The 21191-nt window shown below is 41.2% G+C and overlaps 1 protein-coding gene across 1 annotated transcript; it reads right to left on the reverse strand.

Moving 5' to 3' along the window:
• Window positions 1-620: 620 nt before the first annotated feature.
• LOC109896754 (synaptophysin-like protein 1) lies at window positions 621-13242 on the reverse strand. The gene is made up of 5 exons (XM_020491085.2): window positions 12452-13242; window positions 10532-10650; window positions 8714-8918; window positions 2342-2533; window positions 621-2105 (listed from the first exon to the last, which is right to left on the reverse strand). Exons 1-5 carry the CDS (start codon window positions 12521-12523, stop codon window positions 1965-1967), a joined length of 729 nt encoding a protein of 242 aa, XP_020346674.1. The 5' UTR covers window positions 12524-13242; the 3' UTR covers window positions 621-1964.
• Between the last annotated feature and the right edge of the window lie 7949 nt (window positions 13243-21191).

Consider the following 21191-nt stretch of genomic DNA (forward strand, 5'->3'; position numbering starts at 1 on the left):
TGGTCAAACCTGTGTTATATTTACAGACTGTGTAATAACAGTAGTAATCAATCAGTGATAGTCGGCTGGTGTGGAACAGGAACCAAAGCCAATAGGGCTCCATGCCTTCTGCACGTGTCAGTTTGGCATACCACAGACCACATGACTGAGCATGTAACAGTGGTTCTCTAGCTGCAGGACATCACTGGGTGGAAAACTTGAGCCATGTTCCAATAGGCTACTATAATATTGCATAATTTCATCCTCCCCTTCCAGGAAGTAATTGTAACTCTCAAAGACAGTCTGGTAGGTCTAAACAATGATCACACAGATTCAAATTATCCAGTCATGTCAGATGAGTGCTTTAAGGAAGGGAGGAATGATGCATTAAGGATGTCAGTGATCAGCTCAGACACACTGGAGCAGCTTTACCAGATAGTGTCCTGTTTGTTCTCCAGACAAACAGTAAACAGTGAGGTCACAGGACAAATCATGAAACAAAAGCTGCATTATGTCTTCAGGAGTCTTTGAGTCAGAAATCTCCTGCAACCTCCCCAGTATGGCTTGTCAATTAAGTCAATATTAACAGAGAGAGAAAGGGACAAATCTACTTGTATATGATAAAAGGAAACAGACTGTAGGAAATTCATTGGTTTTTATTCAAAAAGAAAGACATTATTTGCATATTGTGGAAAGGACAGCTCTGTCTCTCTCCACAACAGGGCAGATACATAGTCCTCCATAAAGCTAAAGTTGGTCTAATGATTGCAAGAGGAAGACAGTGGCATAACCAGTATACCAGACATTACAAACACACATACACTCAACATTGGCCTTCCATACACAAGCACTTCAAGTTACACTTTTATTATATCAAAGGTAATAACAGAAAATAGATCAGAAATGCAAAGGTAATGACAAGAAATAATAATTGAAAACATTGTTTAAGCAATCATCAAAAAAACTGGAGATTTCAAAACATAAAGCCAGCACATGCACAGACAGTGCACAATTTCTTAGTGGCTGTGGTTCAACAAACAGCATAATACAAAGTAGAAAAAACATGGAGGACTAAAGAACATATTTAAACATCGGTCTTCTCAACAGAAGATGACATTGAAAGATACAAGATCAAGATTGGAAAGTTCTACTTAAGTTTCAAATGAAACAAATGTAAAAATGGTTTAAAAAATGTTACATTTAAGAAAGCACAAGGCCAGCGGTACATTCAGGGACACATGCGTCCTTGTGTAAACGGTTTAAAATGGCTAGCTAGTTAGCGGTGCGTGCTAGTAGCATTTCAATTGTTGACGTCACTCGCTCTGCGACATTGGAGTAGTTGTTTCCCTTGCTCTGCAAGGGCCTCAGCTTTTGTGGAGCAATAGGTAATGATGCTTCGTGGGAGGCAGTTGTTGATGTGTTCAGAGGGTCCCTGGTTCGAGCCCAGGTTGGGACAAGGAGAGGGACGGAAGCAAGACTGCTACACTTGGCAAAAAGAGGCAAGTTCTAGGCCGTGAGGTGAAAGGACGCATTGTTTAAGAATCTGAACTATCCCAGATTAGGGTTTGGCAGAAATGCCCAGCACAAAGATAGTTGCAGGTCAAAGTGCACAAATGCTGTCAATGAGTCGGTACCACAGCTTAGGAGAATGTACCAGGGCTTCGTGGGGTTTACTGGTAAGAGAAGGCACCGGTTTAGAGGTTAGAGAAGGCACGAGGAGAGAAAGCATTGGCATGCTAAGGCACATAAAGGCATGGGCCAATACTGGGATAGGTAGTGAAGGCACAGATATATTCGACAAAGCATAGATATTGATAATTAAGGCACAGTATAGATATGGCCCATTTCCACCCAGACAATCAGCAGGCAAGATGAAGCTGCCTATTACCATAAAGCTTATAGTGTATCTATCCAATTCTCTCCGATCTACAGGAGTACTTAGGGTGTGTCCGGGTTATTTTGTGCATTGGACGTGCAGTAGAGTATTAGATAGCAGCAGGGACATGTTGACCACGCCCGGCCCCAGACCCCTGCTGGGCAGTGTACTTCTGAGAATGCCAGCGGGTCTCCTTGTACACAAACCAGGCGTTGCCCGCCCACACGATCATATTCAGGTACCCAAACACCTAGAGAAGAGAGGCAGAGATCACTTTAGTCAGAGTGAGACCATATGGTCAAACATAAGTGAGCATGGCAAACACAGTATTTATGTTGGATGTGTAGAAAAACTAAAGGAAAACGTTACATTTGATCTCTTTTTTATCTATGTAATTATCATGTAATTCAAGTGAATGTGAACTTGATACATTCTCATTAACAAGCATCATCTATAAGAAGATAAAAGAACGGTTGAGTTACTCACCACAGAGACATTGAGGGTGCGCATGTTGGCAAAGTCAGTGACCTCGCAGGCCACATCGCTCTCCTTGCAGAGTGCCAGTGTGGAGGTGATGCCCGCTGTCCCGGTGGCATCCTTCACGTTCTGCAGCCCCTTGGCCCATGCTGAGGAACACACTAGCCACAGGAAGGCAATCGCTGCCGTCAGACCAAAATCCTGGGGGAAGAGAGGGAAGAGGGAACCGAAGTCATCATCACTTACTTTGACCTCGTTGGAACCACTTTGTTTAAGCAAGGTTTAAAATGGATAAGGAAGTGCATACAATTGTAGCCTGGTCTATGTGTGATGTCTTGGTTGGCGTGACAATGACCAGAGGAGTAATCAAAAGACAGAAAAAAACAGTTGTAGGACCATGCCAAATCAATTGTTCACATCCTACTGGAAGATATGCATGAATAACTCAAGACATTGGCTTAAAACACGTAGGCCTATTTATTTATTGTGTTTTTTTGGACAGAGACGATGTACAACAAAAACATAATTCTCAGAACACTGAGAAATTATGTGTTGCACAAGATTTATGATGTGAACTACTCCCTTCACAGAGCAGCTCAAACTATCTCGAGACAGAATAGAAAGAGGAGTGGGAGGCCCCAGTGCAAAACTGAGCAACAGGACAAGTACATTAGAGTGTCTAGTTTGAGAAACAGACACCTCACAAGTCCTCAACCGGCAGCTTTATTAAATAGTACCTGCAAAACACCAGTCTCAGACTGGCCAATAAAAAAAAGAGATTAAGATGAGCAATAAAATACTTATTTTCCACCATAATTTGCAAATAAATTCATTAAAAATCCTACAATGTGATTTTCTGGATTTTTTTTCTCATTTTGTCTGTCATAGTTGAAGTGTACCTATGATGAAAATTACAGGCCTCTCTCATCTTTTTAAGTGGGAGAACATGCACAATTGGTGGCTGACTAAATACTTTTTTGCCCCACTGTATATAGCATTCTGTTGATGGCAAGAATTTTATATAATAATTTTAATTGAAAAACTCTAAGTGTTGAATCAAGTGTAGTTTTTTGTACCAGTTCATTAACGATGTGCCATGGAATTGGTACATCGAAAATTTCTTCCATTTATTTTCCAACCTGAATGGCGCAGCTGTCAACATTTTTGTCCTCAAATTAAACTGGAATATTTTCTATTTATGCCAGTTCCTTTCAGCCAATTTGTATCTTTAATATATGGCAGGCAAACAAGTTCCCTACCTTCTTCCTTTTCCACTTGTCTCCTCCATTTTTGAGGTAATGCTGCAATTGTATAACGTCTCTCGTCAGAATGAGGATCGGACCAAAGCGCAGCGTGGGAAGTGTTCATGATTTTTATTGATCAAAAAACACTCAAACAAACTAACAAAGTGAAAAAACAAACAGTTCTGTAAGGCAAATAAACTATACAGAAAACAACTACCCACAAAACACAGGTTGGAAAAAGCCGCCTAAGTATGATTCCCAATCAGAGACAACGATAGACAGCTGCCTCTGATTGAGAAACACACTCGGCCGAAAACAAAGAAATAGAAAACATAGAAATAAAGAAACTAGAATGCCCACCCTAGTCACACTCTGGCCTAGCCAAAATAGAGAATAAAAGCCTCTCTATGGCCAGGGAGTGACAGTACCCCCCCAAAAGGTGCGGACTGTGGCCGCAAAACCTGACTCTAAAGAGGATGGTCCGGGTGGGCATCTCTTCACGGCGGCGGCTCCGGTGCGGGACGTAGACCCCCCTCCACCCGCAGATCCCTTCGCTTTGGTGGTGGCCCTGGTGCATGGGCCTTCACTGGAGGAACCGGGCAGCAGATCATCGCCGACGGAACCAGACCACCGATCATCGCTGCAGGCTCCGGACCGGGGACCATTGCTTCAGGCTCCGGACCGGGGACCGTCGCTGGAGGCTCCGGACCGCGGATCAATGCTGGAGGCTCCGTGCCATGGATCCTCACTGCAGGCTCCGGGCCATGGATCCTCACTGCAGGCTCCGGGCCATGGATCATCCCTGGAGGCTCCGTACCATGGATCATCACTGGAGGCTCCGTGCCATGGATCATCACTGGAGGCTTCGTGCCATGGATCATCACTGGAGGCTTCGTGCCATGGATCATCACTGAAGGCTTCGTGCCATGGATCATCACTGGAGGCTTCGTGCCATGGATCATCACTGGAGGCTTCGTGCCATGGATCATCACTGGAGGCTTCGAACATGGAGCCAGAACAGGTCTCACCGGACTGAGGAGACGTACTGGCAGCCTAGTGAGTGGAGCTGCCACAACACGTCCTGGCTGGATACCCACTCCAGCTCGGTGAGTGTGGAGAGCTGGCACAAGATGCACTGGGCTATGATGGCGCACTGGAGACACACTGGACCGTGGAGGCACACTGGAGGTCTGGAGCGCAGAGCTTGCATAACTCGTCCTGGCTGGATCCCCCCCCTTAGCCCGGCAAGTGTGGGAAGCTGGAACAGGCCGCACTGGGCTTTGCTGGCGAACCGGGGACACCGTGTGTAGAGCTGGTGCAGGATAACCTGGGCCAAAGACACGCACCAGAGGCCAGGAATGCTGAGCCGGCACAATCCGTCCTGGCTGAATGCCCACTCTAGCACGGCCACTGCGGGGAACTTGCATAGAGTGCACCGGGCTGTGGATGCGCACTGAAGGCATGGTGCGCAGAACCGGATAGCATGGTGCTTGACCGGTCACTCCCTCCCCACGGTAAGCACGAGGAGTTGGCTCAGGTCTGAACCCTGACTCTGCCACTCTCCCCGTGTGCCCCCCTCCAAAAAACATTTTTGGGGCTGCCTCTCATGCTTGCCTTGTTGCCGTGACTCCTGGTATCGCCGCCGCTCCTCCCTTGCTGTTTCCTCCTGTTTCCATGGCAGGGTCTTGTCCCCTGCCATAAGCTCCTCCCATGTCCATGAGGTCCTCCACTCACTCTTCTCCCGGGCCAAGGATCCCTGCTCCTCCTGGCCAAGCTGCTTGGTCCTTTGGTGGTGGGTAGTTCTGTTACGTCTCTCGTCAGAATGAGGATCGGACCAAAGCGCAGCGTGGGAAGTGTTCATGATTTTTATTGATCAAAAAACACTCCAACAAAATAACAAAGTGAAAAAACTAGCAGCTCTGTAAGGCTAATAAACTATACAGAAAATAACTACCCGCAAAACACAGGTGGGAAAAAGGCTGCCTAAATATGATTCCCAATCAGAGACAACGATAGACGGCTGCCTCTGATTGAGAACCGCACTCGGCCAAAAACAAAGAAATAGAAAACATAGAAATAAAGAAACTAGAATGCCCACAGTCACTCCCAGTCACTCTATGGCCAGGGCGTGACAGCAATCAGTTGGTTGTACATTTTGATTGAACAGATATTCCCATATATTTTCAGTAACTGCATATACCGCCTCCGTTTCTATTCATAATATCACTAACAAATATAATTAAAAACCATTTCTATCTTTTCTGGAGGATAAAACTGAAATTGTAACCAGCTTTGTTTGGCGTGTTTAAGAAAGGGCGATACTTTAAACAAAATTAGTCGGATATGAGAAGTTGTAATCTGTATGAAGGCAAAAAGGCCATTTTTGAACAAAGGATGAGCCTTTCTTTAATAATCTACCGGAGAACCATTTTGGGTTCAAGTATAATTTATGTATGAGGTGAGCTTTTAGTGAGAGGTTTAAAGCTTTAATATTTAATTATTTTAGCCCCTCAAACTCATATTCATTGTATAAATATGCACGTTTAATTTTCTCTGGCTTAGCATTCCAAATAAAATGAAATATTTTTTGCTCATACGATTTAAAAAACAGAGTCATCTGGAGTAGGCAATGCCATTAGTAAGTAAGTCAACTTTGAGACCAAAGAGTTCATCAATGTGATTTTTCCATAAATAGACAACTATTTACCTCTCCATAGTTGCAGAATCTTATCTATTTTTGCAAACTTTCTATTGAAATTATTTGTGGTAAATTCATTTATATTTTTTGAGATTTGAATACCAAGCATGTCTACTTCACCATCCACCCATTTTATTGGTAAACTACAAGGTAGTGTAAACACTGTATTTTTTTATGATCCAATACATACATATGGTACACTTGTCATAATTAGGTTTTAATCCAGAGAAGCTAGAAAAGTGATCAAGATCTTCAATGAGACTGTGCAGGGATCCAGATTGCGGACTTAAGAAAAAAAACAGAGTCATCGACATACATTGACACTTGTTTTCATCCCCAGGATTTCTAACCCATTGATGTTCTTGTTGGATCTAATTTTAATAGCTAGTATTTCAATGGCCATAATAAATAGACATGGAGACAATGGACAGCCTTGCTTTACTCCTCTTAAAAGCTCAATACTTTCTGAGAAGTATCCATTATTTACTATTTTACATCTGGGGTTGCTGTACATAACTTTAACCAATTGTATAAGAGATTCGTCAAAATTAAAGTAATGAAGGCATTTATATAGAAATTCTAGTCTTACTTTATCAAACGCCTTTTCAAACTCTGCTATGAAGACCAGGCCTGGTATCTTCAATGTTTCATAATGTTCAATTGTTTCAAGTAATTGTCTATTATCTCCAATATACCGTCAATGTAAAAAACCTGTCTGATCAGGATGAACAATATCTGGTAAAACCTTTTTTATTCTATGTGCTATGCATTTCACCAGGATTTTCACATCACAACATTGAAGTGTTAGAGGCCTCCAGTTTCTTAAATGGACTGGATCTTTATACTTACCATGTGGGTCCTGTTTTAGAAGTTATGAAATCAGACCTTCCTGTTGAGTACCTGAAAGTCTACCATTAGTATTAGAGTAATTAAAACATGCTAATAATGGATATTTGAGTACATCAAAAAAGGTATGATATACTTCTACTGGTATACTGTCAAGTCCTAGTGTTTTTCCAAACTGAAAATATTTCATTTCCTCAAAATGTCCTCTTCTGTAAGTTGGTCTTCACACAGGTCTTTCTGTAAATGTGTTAATTTTACATTATTAGTATTATTAGGAAAGAAATCCTTACAGTTAACATCATTCAGTGGAAATGAAGGATACAAAGGAAACATATGCATAAAATATTTAGCTTCTTCTTTCAAAATATAATTTGGTGAATCATGGATAACTCCATCATTTGTAACGAGTTTCTGTCAATTATTTTTGGTAGAATTCCTATGTTGAAGAGTCAAGAAAAATGTTGTGCATTTTTCACCATTTCCCATCCAATTCAATTTATTTTTGTAATATATTACACTTAATCGTTCTTGAATAAGTACCTCCATTTATTTTTGTTTTTCCTCTAACCTATTTTGTGCCTCTATAGTAGTGTCACATACAATAAGGGGATCTGCTGTACCTATGTTGTGCAAAAAAAAGTTAATTATGAATGATTTTGTTTTAGTTAAGAACAAATTGTCTTTCAATAGGTTTTGATTACATTTCCAATATCCCCGTCTACGTGGAATTCTGTAAGAGTTAAATGGAGGCCAATTAGACGGTGTTCCGATCGCATTCGGTCTCCTATTAATATTTTTTTTAACTTTTGATGTCAGCAAGAATGAGACTAGGAAGAAATCAATCATGTATTTTGCTGGTCGGAACAGTGGAACTGAACAAAAAATAATAACGGTTCTGTTCATTTTGACTCCAACCCCTGCTTAGAACGTAAACTCTCATCAAAGAGAACTACACCCCTGAACCATATGTCCACCTGAACCTAGCAAGAAGCCAAAGGTCAGTTTGTGCACAAGTCAGATCCTGCACCCTCCCTCTGGCTATAGAGACAGGCAGACTTAATTAACAGATTGCCTGGAGAAAAGAGAATTTTCCTAATGTGTGATCTTGGGAAAATCGAAAAACAAAATCCATTTAGTGTTTTATTGCCCTCTGTATAATGATCTCAGATGTTCTTTGATGATCTGAGATGTTATTTTTTGTAAACATTTTGATGATTACCCTGAAGTATTCTGGTTACGGGACAAGCAGAGGCTTGACTTTTGTTTCAGACAGGGTGTGTTTGAGATTTCTCAATTTGTTCACAATGCCTAGAGGAGAAGGAGAAATGTACTGTTTGTGTAGTGTGGCTAGATGGTAGCTGTACTTATTATTGTATGTGTATAATTTGTCAAATGTTATTTTGTTTTGAGTACAAGTAAAATGGTACTATGTTTAGTAGTGTCTTGTAAGCCCATGTGGGCTGGGCACCAGTAGGTGTATTACACTTAAATAAATCATTTCAATCAAAATCAAATCACATCAATCATATTAATGTCAAGTCACATATGGGGATTTCAATCTAGGTTTTGTCCTTTTACTTTCCCAGTACTCACAAACATAGGGCCGAAGTCAGAGTCGATGTACATGTGCATGTAGCCCAGGTAGACGAGCAACGCCACTATAGAGTACAGGAAGCAGATGATGGCCACGCCCACAAAGAACTGGGCCGAGGAGGCGGAGTCTCCCACCAGGTGGGTGACGGGCACGGAGTGGTTACACAGAGTGGTGTTGGCCTCCAGTAGAGCAACCAGGTTTAACCTGGGGACACAACACAGCTTTATACTTCAGTGTACATCTATACGTGATATACAAATAGTTATCCAGAGTATTTCAGTAAGAGATCAGTGTCACACTGTAAATATACTGAACAAAAATATAAACGCAACATGCAAAAATGTCAAAGATTTGACTGAGTTACAGTTCATAAGGAAATCAGTCAATTGAAATAAATAAATTAGGCCCTAATCTATGGATTTCACATGACTGAGAATACAGATATGCATCTGTGGGTCACAGATACCTTTAAAAAAAAAAGGTATGGGCGTGGATCAGAAAACCAGTCAGTATCTGGTGTGACCACCATTTGCCTCATGCAGCGCGACACATCTCTTTCGCAGGCTGTTGATTGTTGTCCCACTCCTCTTCAATGGCAGTGGGAAGTTGCTGGATATGGCGGAAACTGGAACACACTGTCGTACACGTCAATCCAGAGCATCCCAAACATGCTCAATGGGTGACATGTCTGGTGAGTATGCAGGCCATGGAAGAACTGGGACATTTTCAACTTCTGTACAGATGCTTGTGACATGGGGCTGTGCATTATACTGCTGAAATATGAGGCGACGGATGAATGGCACGACAATGGGCCTCAGGATCTTGTCACGGATCTCTGTGCATTCAAAATGCCATCGATAAATGCAATTGTGTTCGTTGTCCGTAGCTTATGCCTGACCATACAATAACTCCACCGCCACCATGGGGCACCCTGTTCACAATGTTGACATCAGCAAACCGCTCGCCCATACAATGCCAAACATGTGGTCTGCAGTTGTGAGGCTGGTTGGACGTACTGTCAAATTCTATAACGTGACGTTGGAGGCGGCTTATGATAGAGAAATTAACATTAAATTCTCTGGCAATAGCACTGGTGGACAGTCTGCAGTCAGTATGCCAATTGCACGCTCCCTCAAAACATGAGACATCTGTGGCATTGTGTTGTGTGACAAAACTGTACATTTTAGAGTGGCCTTTTATTGTCCCCAGCACAAGGTGCACCTGTGTAATTACCATGCTGTTTAATCAGCTTCGTGATATGCAACACCTGTCAGGTGTGGATTATCTTGGAAAAGGAGAAATGTTCACTAACAGGGATGCAAACAAATTTGTGCACAAACTTTGAGAGAAATAAGCTTTTTGTGTGTATAGAACATTTCTGGGATCTTTTATTTCAGCTCATGAAACATGGGACCAACACTTGACGTGTACTTATTCCCAGGGGATATATAATGACAATAACAAGAGGATAGAATCGAGACTTTATATTGTCAAAATTTCAGCTGCAAATCTTTCTGATTGACAATTAAAAAGTATCCTTTGTGTCATCTAGTTTAACCTGATACATCTTCACTGTACAGGTCACTTCCTGTTTGTGTCATACTACACCTGGAATAAACCCCAGTCCTTACACTGCACAAGAAAACACTCATTCAGTTTAATGGAGGAAATAATCAGTTGAGGTCATGGGGTCAAGTTGTTTCCTCCACCGTGAACATCCTCCGATCCTTTTTTTTTTTTTTTTGCAGGGTCTAATAGTTGTATGGGGTATCAACCACAGTAACACACACAGAGAGAGAGGACTGACTGACACCCACCTGAAGGGATAGCTAAAAGTAACATTCAGCGTCTCGTTCCTTCCTTCACCGCAGAAGAGGGACACGATATTCGTGCCAGAATACCCCCCACAGCTCCCAAACGCAAAGATGGCTGTCAGCTGTTTAAAACAGAGAAAGAAAGAGTGATTGAGAGAAAGAAAGATATCAGGTCAACTGTTTTAGCTGAGCAGGGAGAATGGAGAAACATTGCTTACACTGGGGACATACTGTAAGATACTGTAGTAGACCAGCTCAGGGGGGGGGTGTTTTGATAAACGTAATGAAAGTATTGAATAGCACGTGTGCAGCATCACACCCGACAAACAGTAAGCTTGCCAAGAACAAGAAGGATCTAACGGTCTATATAAAGATCTGTTTTGATCCTCTTTTCGTTCTCTCTGCTGCAAGCTATGTTGTTCTCTGTTGATACTCTCTCTCTCTCTCTCTCTCTAGATGTAGGCTAGAGGGAGTTAGAGTGTAATAATACACTGCACCTTCAGAATGAATCAGTTTCGGGTACAAGTTGCCCCTAAGCCCAGAGCTAGGATCAGCTTTACCCTTTCTAATAGGAACTAATAGGACAAAGAAACACACAACTGACCTGAGATCAGTGTCTAGGGTGAACTTAATCTTACTTTGTGACTGTGCCTCCATTTTGGTTCCGGAGAGGCCCTTCTTTCTCGCCCTTCTGCAGATGTTTTCATTTCACAGTGTGACAACTTCCTGTTGACTGACTACCTCATTGTAGCAATTTGTGCCATCTCACAGCAATTAATATTTAGTGAGCACTGCAAATGCACAGACAGAGACAATAGCCTGTTGTGTAGAAGTCTATGGTCAGATGACTGGGGTGTTGCTGCCTGTCTGGCCTGCAGCCTGTATCTTGAAGGATTTGCACAGTGAGAGAGAGAGAGAGAGAGAGAGAGAGAGAGAGAGAAGAGCTAAATGTTTAACCTAATTTCCTCCTGCATAGCTACACAGGATTCATTTGACTGAGTTATACAGACAAGTCGGTTAAACTTGATTAATGCATTTTCTCCAAAAGCATGGATTCTGAGGACAACATGGTTTCGAAAGTGGAAGGAATGAAACCCTGGCCTGAAAACTGGATCACATCTCTTCAGTTCTGATTAACTCTCTAAGCCTTGGGGAGAGGTTTACTAAGCTAACATATGGAATTGTTTTAAGATGGTCATACCATGGATAATTTAGCTATTTGATTTAGAATTTTAGGACCCCTGTAGGTATAAAATAAATATTTAAAAAATGATTTGATAAAATATTAAATTTGACCATTAGGACTATAGCCCATAGAAACGCATTGAATAACACATTCCAGGCAAAAACACAGTAAAGAAATCTTAAGGAATAAGGTTTTGAAGTATCTGTCCTATATCTAGGAGATACAACCTAAGAAAGCTTATGAAATATGAGGTTTTTGGACACATATTTAACCCCAAAACGACCTCCAAACTTCCATTCATTTTTTAAACTGGTACGGGGTTTGTAGGTTCAGACACTACATGTGAGAAGACCGGTTTTTGGGTTGTCTAATGTTAATGGTCTTACAAACACAGATGTAGCTCGGCCACCTCCCACCGCAGACTTTGCTAAAATGGAGAGTTGAATGAATGTCATACTGTAGGCTATCATTATTTTGTCATTGCAGAATCAGGAGAAAAGAGACTGACAAGATAAAACAAAACTGTGACACATTAGTTAATAAATAACTGATGAAAGCTTGTGTGGTTTGCTCCAACATGCAATATGATTGAAGTGCAAAAAAGCGTGATATACAGTATTTTCTATTTTATTTTCTCAGGCCACAGCCCCGAACTAGAGTGAAAACTCCCTCCGCTATTAGAACTGTTGAGCTGCAGATTTTCTCCAGTAGGATTCTGGACAGTGTCGCCTACTTACCCATTCTACAAATTTGATGAATCCCAGCGGTTCCTTGAGAGGCGCCAAGTTCAGTCGAAATCCTGTCATCATCTCCCCCGACTCCCCACTTATCTAAATATTATCTGAATGAAAATTAAGTATATGTTGCCAGAAAGTAGCAAAACACGCTTCAATAAGTTTGACAGAATGACGTGGTACTGCGCGCAATGGCTTTGTGCGCTCCGTTTTGGTGATGCCTCTCCCTTCTACGCAAATACCGAAGGCTACAGTAGAAAAAAAATATGAAAAACGGTCAAAGTTTGCCTTTACAGAGTAATTTTTACTCTCTCGGTAGATAGTTGCAATTTTAATAAATTAGGATTAGGTCTACTTAACAAATCCTAAAATGATTAAACAACCTTATAGACTAACGATGGAAAGTAACGGTTCTCTCAACTGCGCGTCTCGAATTTCTTATCCCAAAGGACACTGTGTAAGCCTGCAGATGACTGTAAAAATGATGTCTGTCTTTCCCACTAAGCTGCTGAACCTTCGGTCTCTGTTTGGAAAAATCTTTCGGTCTCTTGTTGCAAGTTTCTGCTCCTCTTGGAAAGGGAAGGGGGATACCTAGTCAGTTGTACAACTGAATGCGTTCAACTGAAAAGAAAATCACCAAACTGATCATTCTTTAAATTCCTTCACATAATATGGGGTATCGGGCAGTCCAAAAGAAGCAGGTAAAGTCATCTATATGTCCATAGCGGTGAATTCTGACCTCAATTGTACCAGTAACGGTCAGTACTGTTCAATATCAGGGAGGAAGTTTTTTTTCCGTGAGTATAGCCTTAGCCCCATAGGGTGGCGCACAATTTTCCCAGTGTCGTCCGGGTTAGGGGAGGGTTTTGCCAGTCGGGGTAGACCAGCATTGTAAATGAGAATTTGTTCTTAACTGACTTGTCTAGTTAAATAAAAACATTTTTTTAAATTATAATACAGCATATTGGATGACTCATTCATATTCCATTCACCCAGTTCAATGTAACAGCAATAGGTTTAGGCTACTACATGATACTCACATTTTCCCTATACCCATCATGAGGGTTGCTACAACCTAGCCTATGAATGAAAGTTTACAACTGTAGGTGCACATAGGTCAAGAGACACATTTGAGGTGACAGACAAGTGACACATGGACAGACAGTGACATTCAATACTGCATCAAGCTGATATAGGGTGTTATCATTAGTCCAACAGTTGCAGAGGAGAGTTTTTATTGGCCAAATTCAGGTATGTGTATCCCCATTTGTTCTGTTAAATGAACTTTTTCAACAGAATCGGCGGAATGAATACACCCGACCACACATAAACACAGTTCACTTTCATAGCAGTCATGTTGTATTCCTTCTCACGTCTAAGTGCTCTCCTCCTCTCACCTCTTCCCTTGCGAACTTCAATGCACAACACATCAGCTGTATGTGACCAGGCGAAAAAACCTTTCCAAACCGCTACACACAGCCTACATCATTGTCATCATATTAGCTAAAGTAATGTCATAGTCAGCATAGCTAATATAACCAATGCGTTAGTAAACATGCTACAATCATGCAGTAACGTTAACGTACCATCAGTAAGCAGTTACACCGGCGGGCCCGGTGGCAATAAATGAGTAATACCGAAAGCTTAACTTGACCTGAAAGAGTTCCAGTGCTGTGTTGGAAAGTCATATCCAGCTAGCAAACAGTAAGCTAAATTAGCTAGCTGCATTTGCTAGCTAAGTAAGTGAAACTGGAAAAAAATGATATTCTCTCTGTCAGATTCTCTCTTGCTTCTCCTTCATTTTGGAAGAAATTAATTTGTTTAAAACTGTTCAGCTATTGTCTTGCTCTCTTTAAGTCAACTACTCTCCACATTGCAGTGCTAGCTAGCTGTAGCATATGTTTTCAGTACTAGATTAATTATCTGATCCTTTGATTGGGTGGACAACATGTCATGATTCAAGAGCTCTGATAGGCTGGAGAGGGTCCTCCGGAATTTGTCATAATTACTGTGTAAGTCTATGGAAGGATGGTGAGAACCATGAGAACCAGAAAGGGGGTGAGAACCAGAACTTTTATCTTTTGTATTGAAGTCAATGTACCCAGAGGAGTGTCATGGAAATTATACACAGGGACACTCAAAGTCAATCTTAAATGAATCATTCTTTATTATCAGCGTGCTGGAGAGGTTCCAACCAACTAAATGCATCAAGTACACATATCGATCAGGAGCTCTCTTCTTTGGGGCAGTCCCGTTATCCCTTATATACTAGTTATAAACATGTTACATAGGCATAGTTAATAGAGTTGGTTCCAGCATGTCTGATTAGAGGAGGTGAGGTACACCCTGTTCTCGGCCAAATTATCCATTCCATGCATCTAGATACCATCTGTGGTCACCCCGAGAGAGAGGACAGACCAGAACAACAGTTTAGTTTATGGCATTTCTGATTCAGGAAATCCAGACAAATTATTCACTGTTTGATACATTATTAGTACTACCAATATTCTTAATACAAATGTCTAAAACAAATGTCAAAGAGAGTAACACACAGTTGAAACCATTTTCCCCCTCCAAATGGACTTATACTCCCCTATCATCTTGGCGAGTTACAGGGTCAGGTAGTCAGAGGGCTAGTCCTTAGGGAGACATCCCAACAACCCAGCAGACCCAATCTGGTGAGGTTTTTATTGAAGCAAGACAAAACCAAACCAACAAAACAGCAGCAGCAATACACTTCTTCATATAAAACTAGAGGTGGGGGAAACTTCAATCCATTTGAAGTAACTGTCAACCATTATCAACATATTTGTTAGGACTGTTGATCAATTATAAACTTCTTCCTAATTATCTAGTGTTTACATAGCCCATTTAAATCTAACCCAATATCTCTAGTCTTTCTAGTGAGCGTGATCAGGCCTCACCAGGAAGTTAGAACAGAGGTCAGAGGTCATTCAACCCCATTAAGTGAGTTTTTCTCCCCTGTACCTCAGACATTATTTAAAGATATTTGGAACATTTCAACATTTAGTGTATCAGGTTTACATTGTTTTTTCAGTACATTTTGTACAAGGTGGGTGGTCTGTGGGTGCTGGCGTGTGTGGTAAAAATCTTAGCGTTAAAAACAAACAAAATGGCCTTTCTTAATTTGGGAGCTCCCTCAACAGCTGGATCCCAGCACCTTTACACTGCACAGTACACAGTCTCAATAACTGTACTCTTAAAGGCAACTGCCTCAGGAAGACCCTCAAAGGGAGAGACACAGAACCTTTGGCAAACATATTTAAAAAACTTGGTAGTGGACATTCCATGAGTCCTTAATGAAAGAAAATAAACATCTTTAATCAGTCCGAAAAACTCTTACTCTTAATCGAGTTTACTGCATCGTGGGCAGGAATAGGCACCTTTTGACCTGATGCATTGAAATACAGTTCTGTACAAACTGTCCCGGGGACATAAACTAGTCAAAATATGAAACCTGTTGTTTAACAAACCTGTTGTTTACCAAACCTAGGACCTTCAAAATGTTGGTGCTAGCTTATCAGCTCAATATTCGGTACAAAATCTATTTACTTAGATCTACTTATTCTGGACACAGTTCCACGTAATGGAGACAGATTATTGTTTTGGATGACATTACCTTCTTACTTAAATCACCGGTGCTACCCAAACTATAGCATTGAGTAATAATAATTGGAACTTCTCAAAAACTTGTAGACTGACATAGGTAGACTGACATAGGCTAATGCTTTTGCTGTTCGTTAGGCCTACTCATCTTGTTGGCTGACGAAAAGAAAATGTGGACAGTTCTTCCAATATGCACCTCGGAATTGGATAAGGACCGCACAGTTGCTTCTCCGTTGTGTCTGTCTTCATTTGTAGCCTGTGAGAAAGGCCCTATCATGTGACAGAGAACCATGTGAGTGAGAGGGCTTCCAATTGCGCAGCACACTCAGGGAGAAGGGCACAACGCAGCACTCCGGGCCGCAAAAGGCCTGGATTTTTTTAGGGTGCATTACAGCCACAAAGGGGATGCAGTCGTGAAATTCGAGGCATTATCAAGTGCTTGTCAAATTCTGAATGAGAGACTATTCAGAACTATTGGGTTCTTCTAAGTTCTTTGAAGAACCTTAGGGTTCTTGGCACTGAAAATTGCCCCCAAAAGGTTCTTCCAAGAACCCCATAGTAGGTGGGATTCATTGATGAACCTCCTTAGTTGGTGGGGGTTCTTTTTTTATTTATTTTTTATTTTCACCCCTTTTTCTACCCAATTTTGTGATATCCAATTGTTGTAGTAGCTACTATCTTGTCTCATCGCTACAACTCCCGTACGGGCTCGGGAGAGACGAAGGTTGAAAGTCATGCGTCCTCCGATACACAACCCAACCAGCCACACTGCTTCTTAACACAGCGCACATCCAACCCGGAACCCAGCCGCACCGATGTGCTGGAGGAAACACCGTGTACCTGGCAACCTTGGTTAGCGCGCACTGCGCCCGTCCCGCCACAGTAGTCGCTGGTGTGCGATGAGACAAGGACATCCCTACCGACCAAGCCCTCCCTAACCCGGACGACGCTAGGCCAATTGTGCGTCCACGTAATGGAGACAGATTATTGTTTTGGATGACATTACCTTCTTACTTAAATCACCGGTGCTACCCAAACTATAGCATTGAGTAATAATAATTGGAACTTCTCAAAAACGTGTAAACTGACATAGGTAGACTGACATAGGCTAATGCTTTTGCTGTTCGTTAGGCCTACTCATCTTGTTGGCTGACGAAAAGAAAATGTGGACAGTTCTTCCAATATGCACCTCGGAATTGGATAAGGACCGCACAGTTGCTTCTCCGTTGTGTCTGTCTTCATTTGTAGCCTGTGAGAAAGGCCCTATCATGTGGAGGTCCGTCGCCCCACGGACCTCCCGGTCACGGCCGGTAACGACAGAGCCTGGGCGCGAACCCAGAGTCTCTGATGACACAGCTGGCGCTGCAGTACAGCGCCCTTAACCACTGCGCCACCCGGGAGGCCCTGGTGGGTGTTCTTGTCGGAACCTAACTGCCCAACTGAAATGTTTGGATTTGAAAGGATAGCAGGTGCAGGTACTTAACTGAGGATTTCCGAGAACACAATTCGATGGATCAACAATCAACAAAAAGGTAAGAACATGTACTGTATGCTATGAGAATATGTTGAAGGCCAGCTGTATTGGGTGCAGATGACTGAACTGCTCACTTCTGTGTCTGCAGGTATCTGAACAAAATCCAAGGTATGAATACTGTCATGTGCATGTTTTGTTAATCATCTGTATAATGACTATTTTTTGAAGTAAGACTTCACCCCCGTACACCTCTGATGAATATAACAGGAAACCAGTTTGATCACCATTCACTGGAAAATCATTCTGGCTATGGATACGGAGAACATCAACATCACCACACCAGAGGACATACACACTGGACTTGGGGCTCTGCTAGGAGTTTACCTCATATTTACTTTTTTCATTTTTTATTCTGCTTTGCCAGTTAAATCTTAATAAACACTGAAAACTAAAATAGTGTTATTGTTGGGGTTCCCCGACAGTTTCAATTTGAAGAACCCCTAAAGGATACTACAGGAACCTTTTCTTTTTAGAGTGTACAGCCTGCTCAAAAAACAACGCAGAGCTCAGACCTTTCAAGCAACTTTTTTTCAAATCATAATTCGAATCTCATCATGCTGCCTTACAATGTATTAAAAATCCAAACATATAGCCCAACGTTTGTAGAACAACTAAAGTTACATTAATAACTAAATTAAGCATATAGCAGTACCTATTTCTTTGTTAACCGCTCAACACAGAAGAGTCGCATGTGCGCACTCCCTCAAATCGTCCGGAGACAATATTTCTATTTTATTCAGCTTTGTTCAATTATATTCTTCATACTATAAAAAATATATCAAATAATGACGCAGAATTATAAGCAAGTCTGGTAAATGAACTAGTGTAACTCAGAGTATGCCATTCTTTTCTTCTGAAATAGACAACATTTTCTTCATATCATTTTAGGCCGGTCTAAGACCTGTCTAAAATAAATAATGGATGTATTGTGAAGTTGTAGGCTATATTACATGGATTTATTATACTTTTTAAAATGGCTTGGAGGCGATGTGTGAAAGCCAGGAGATGCTAAATGTGTTTATGTTAATTAACGGTAAATTGCTGAGTATATTGAGTATATATGATTTGCTTGCAAATCACCAGCTGACAATATTTTGTGACCGCCACAGCCTTATGTACTACCAGGGTGGAGGAAATCTCATAAGCATTTATAGTTTTATTGGTTACGGGTAAGTCAAGTCCCGTACAATGCTTTAACCTTATCTTGAAAAAATTATCCATAAAAGGACCACTCTGAACATTTCTCAGAATGTTTTTTACACCACTTATGTGGCCAACATTGGCCAGGTCGCAATTGTAAATGAGAACTTGTTCTCAACTTGCCTACCTGGTTAAATAAAGGTAAAATAAAATAAATAAATAAATGTACGTCTACAAGTTGTATTTTTTCTATTGTTATTTCAACAGATCTCTAAGTAAACCATTATACTCAATATTATCTTACTTTAGCTCTAGTAACCCATTATACATGTGTGTTACATCACAAAATCCTCCTCCACACCAGTGTTCTATTCATTCAGGGGTTTAAATATTCACTCTAGTGTTCTATTTAACAGCATATTCATATTCATCTTCTTTCCATTCACTTTTCCCTATATAACTATACTTAGGTATTCACATACACACCACTCCGTGTGCATCCTATACACCATATGTATCTTCAATGGTTCTCTATACATATAAAACAACAATAACACTTGTGCTATTATTAGTAGTCCCAGACAATGAGAGGTGGTGGACAGAACCCACAGATAACGTTATAGATCTAAAAACTCAGCTCACACAGAACTGGTTGGGGTATCCATTCAGTCATCTTACTCACTGGAGCTAGTCCCCTGACAGTTCTCATTCACACTCTACTTCAGGGCTGCCCAACCCTCTTCCTGGAGATCTACTGTCCTGTAGGTTTTCAGTTCAACCCAAATCTGATTCTGCTAGTTAAGGTCTTGTTGAGCAGCTAATTAGTAGAATCAGGTTTATTATCCAAATTTCAATCAGCTTAATATGTCATATCTCACAATCACACAACTTTCACATCCACTTAGTACTAATCCCAAAAAGTCAGTAAGTTCCCTTATTACCCCATGTGCATCTTCAACGATTCTCCTGTAGTTACTTCCTATTCACCATATGTATCTTCATTATACATATAGAATAACACCTTGCTATTATCAGTGGCTGCAGACCAGGTAGACACTTCTCTTATAAATGCCTACAGACAGCTGTCAGAGGGGCATGATACAGTTACTTGCCCTTGTTCTAGTCTTCTCTCTAAGACTAGCTCTAGCCTTCTTCTGTCATATGTATCACTTCCATGGTTCCTCTATAGTCTCTACAGTATCTATAGTCCCTGAGCATCCATAGTTCCTAGAGCATCCATAGTATCAATAGTTTATATAGTCAAACGCTTTAGCCTCTATAGACTCCATAGTCTTGCCACATACAAATAGAATAGCATGCACTTTCACACATTCACTCAGTAACTCCACTCTCACAACTTTCCCATCCACATCGTGCTATTACTTGACTCAGGACTATCCTCCTCCATTTTTGTTTAGTTGAATTTGTTTTATTCTTTTAGATAAAAAAAAAAATTCATTTAAAATTGACTGACTGTAATCAGTTGCCGTGTCCCTCGTTTGTTTGTGGGTGATGTGTCTCCTCCTGGGCAGCTCACAGTAAGGGTCTGGTCTGGGGGTCTCGTCCTCTTTTGGTCAGAATGGAATTTCCCTCACTCTTCATAAAATGTGCCACCGGTTTTCCTCGCAGACCCCCACTGGAAAGCTCCGCAGGCAGAATCCATCATCCTTTTTGTGACACCAAATAGCTGTAGAAATTCTACACAGGGACACTCAAAGTCAATCATTAAAGGAATCATTATTATCAGCGTGCTGGAGAAGTTCCAATCAACTCAATGCATCAAGTTCACATGTTGATATATAGCACTCTTCTTTAGGGCAGTCCTGTTATCCCTTATATACTAGATATAGACATGTTACATAGGCATAGGTCATAGGGTTGGTTCCGGCATGTCTGGCAGTCTCCTATCTTAACTTACAAAAACATATTCTGGACGTTCTGCCAGATGGTCCTAAGGAGGAGATTATGTCGCCCCCCTCACATCTTTACCAAGCACAGGCAGGAACCAAGGATTATTTATGACACTAAGACAAGATGAACATTTTCAGGGTGGTCTTTTCACAATATAAAATGTCCATCACAGGAAGATGGAAGCTAGCTGTCCTCCGGCTACACCATGGTGCTACCCTACAGAGTGCTGTTGAGGCTACTATAGACCTTTGCAAAATAGTGTTTTAATCAGTTATTTGGTGACATGATTATATTTTGTATAGTTTATTCTAAAAAGGATCACTTTTTAAATGTTTTACAATTAAAAACATTCTGAAATTCACAGAGGATGGTCCTCCCCTTACTCCGAGGAGCCTCCACTGAATTGTACAGTATGTACAGTACTACTCAAGAGGAACATATTGGTGCAGATGACTGACTTTATCAATGACAAACATATATGAATTAATATATGTCTATGGAACGCAATCATTAGGATCCCCGACAATAGAG

The sequence above is a fragment of the Oncorhynchus kisutch genome, linkage group LG9 (assembly GCF_002021735.2).
Source record: "Oncorhynchus kisutch isolate 150728-3 linkage group LG9, Okis_V2, whole genome shotgun sequence".
Taxonomy (NCBI): Eukaryota; Metazoa; Chordata; class Actinopteri; order Salmoniformes; family Salmonidae; genus Oncorhynchus; species Oncorhynchus kisutch.

Coding starts and splice junctions, on each gene's coding strand:
- LOC109896754 (XM_020491085.2), bottom strand. CDS start 12,523: ATGATGACAGGATTTCGACTGAACTTGGCGCCTCTCAAGGAACCGCTG. Junction 8,919..10,531: donor ACTTTTAGCTATCCCTTCAG/GTGGGTGTCAGT, acceptor TTGTGTCCCCAG/GTTAAACCTGGTTGCTCTAC. Junction 2,534..8,713: donor CTGACTTCGGCCCTATGTTT/GTGAGTACTGGG, acceptor CTCTTCCCCCAG/GATTTTGGTCTGACGGCAGC.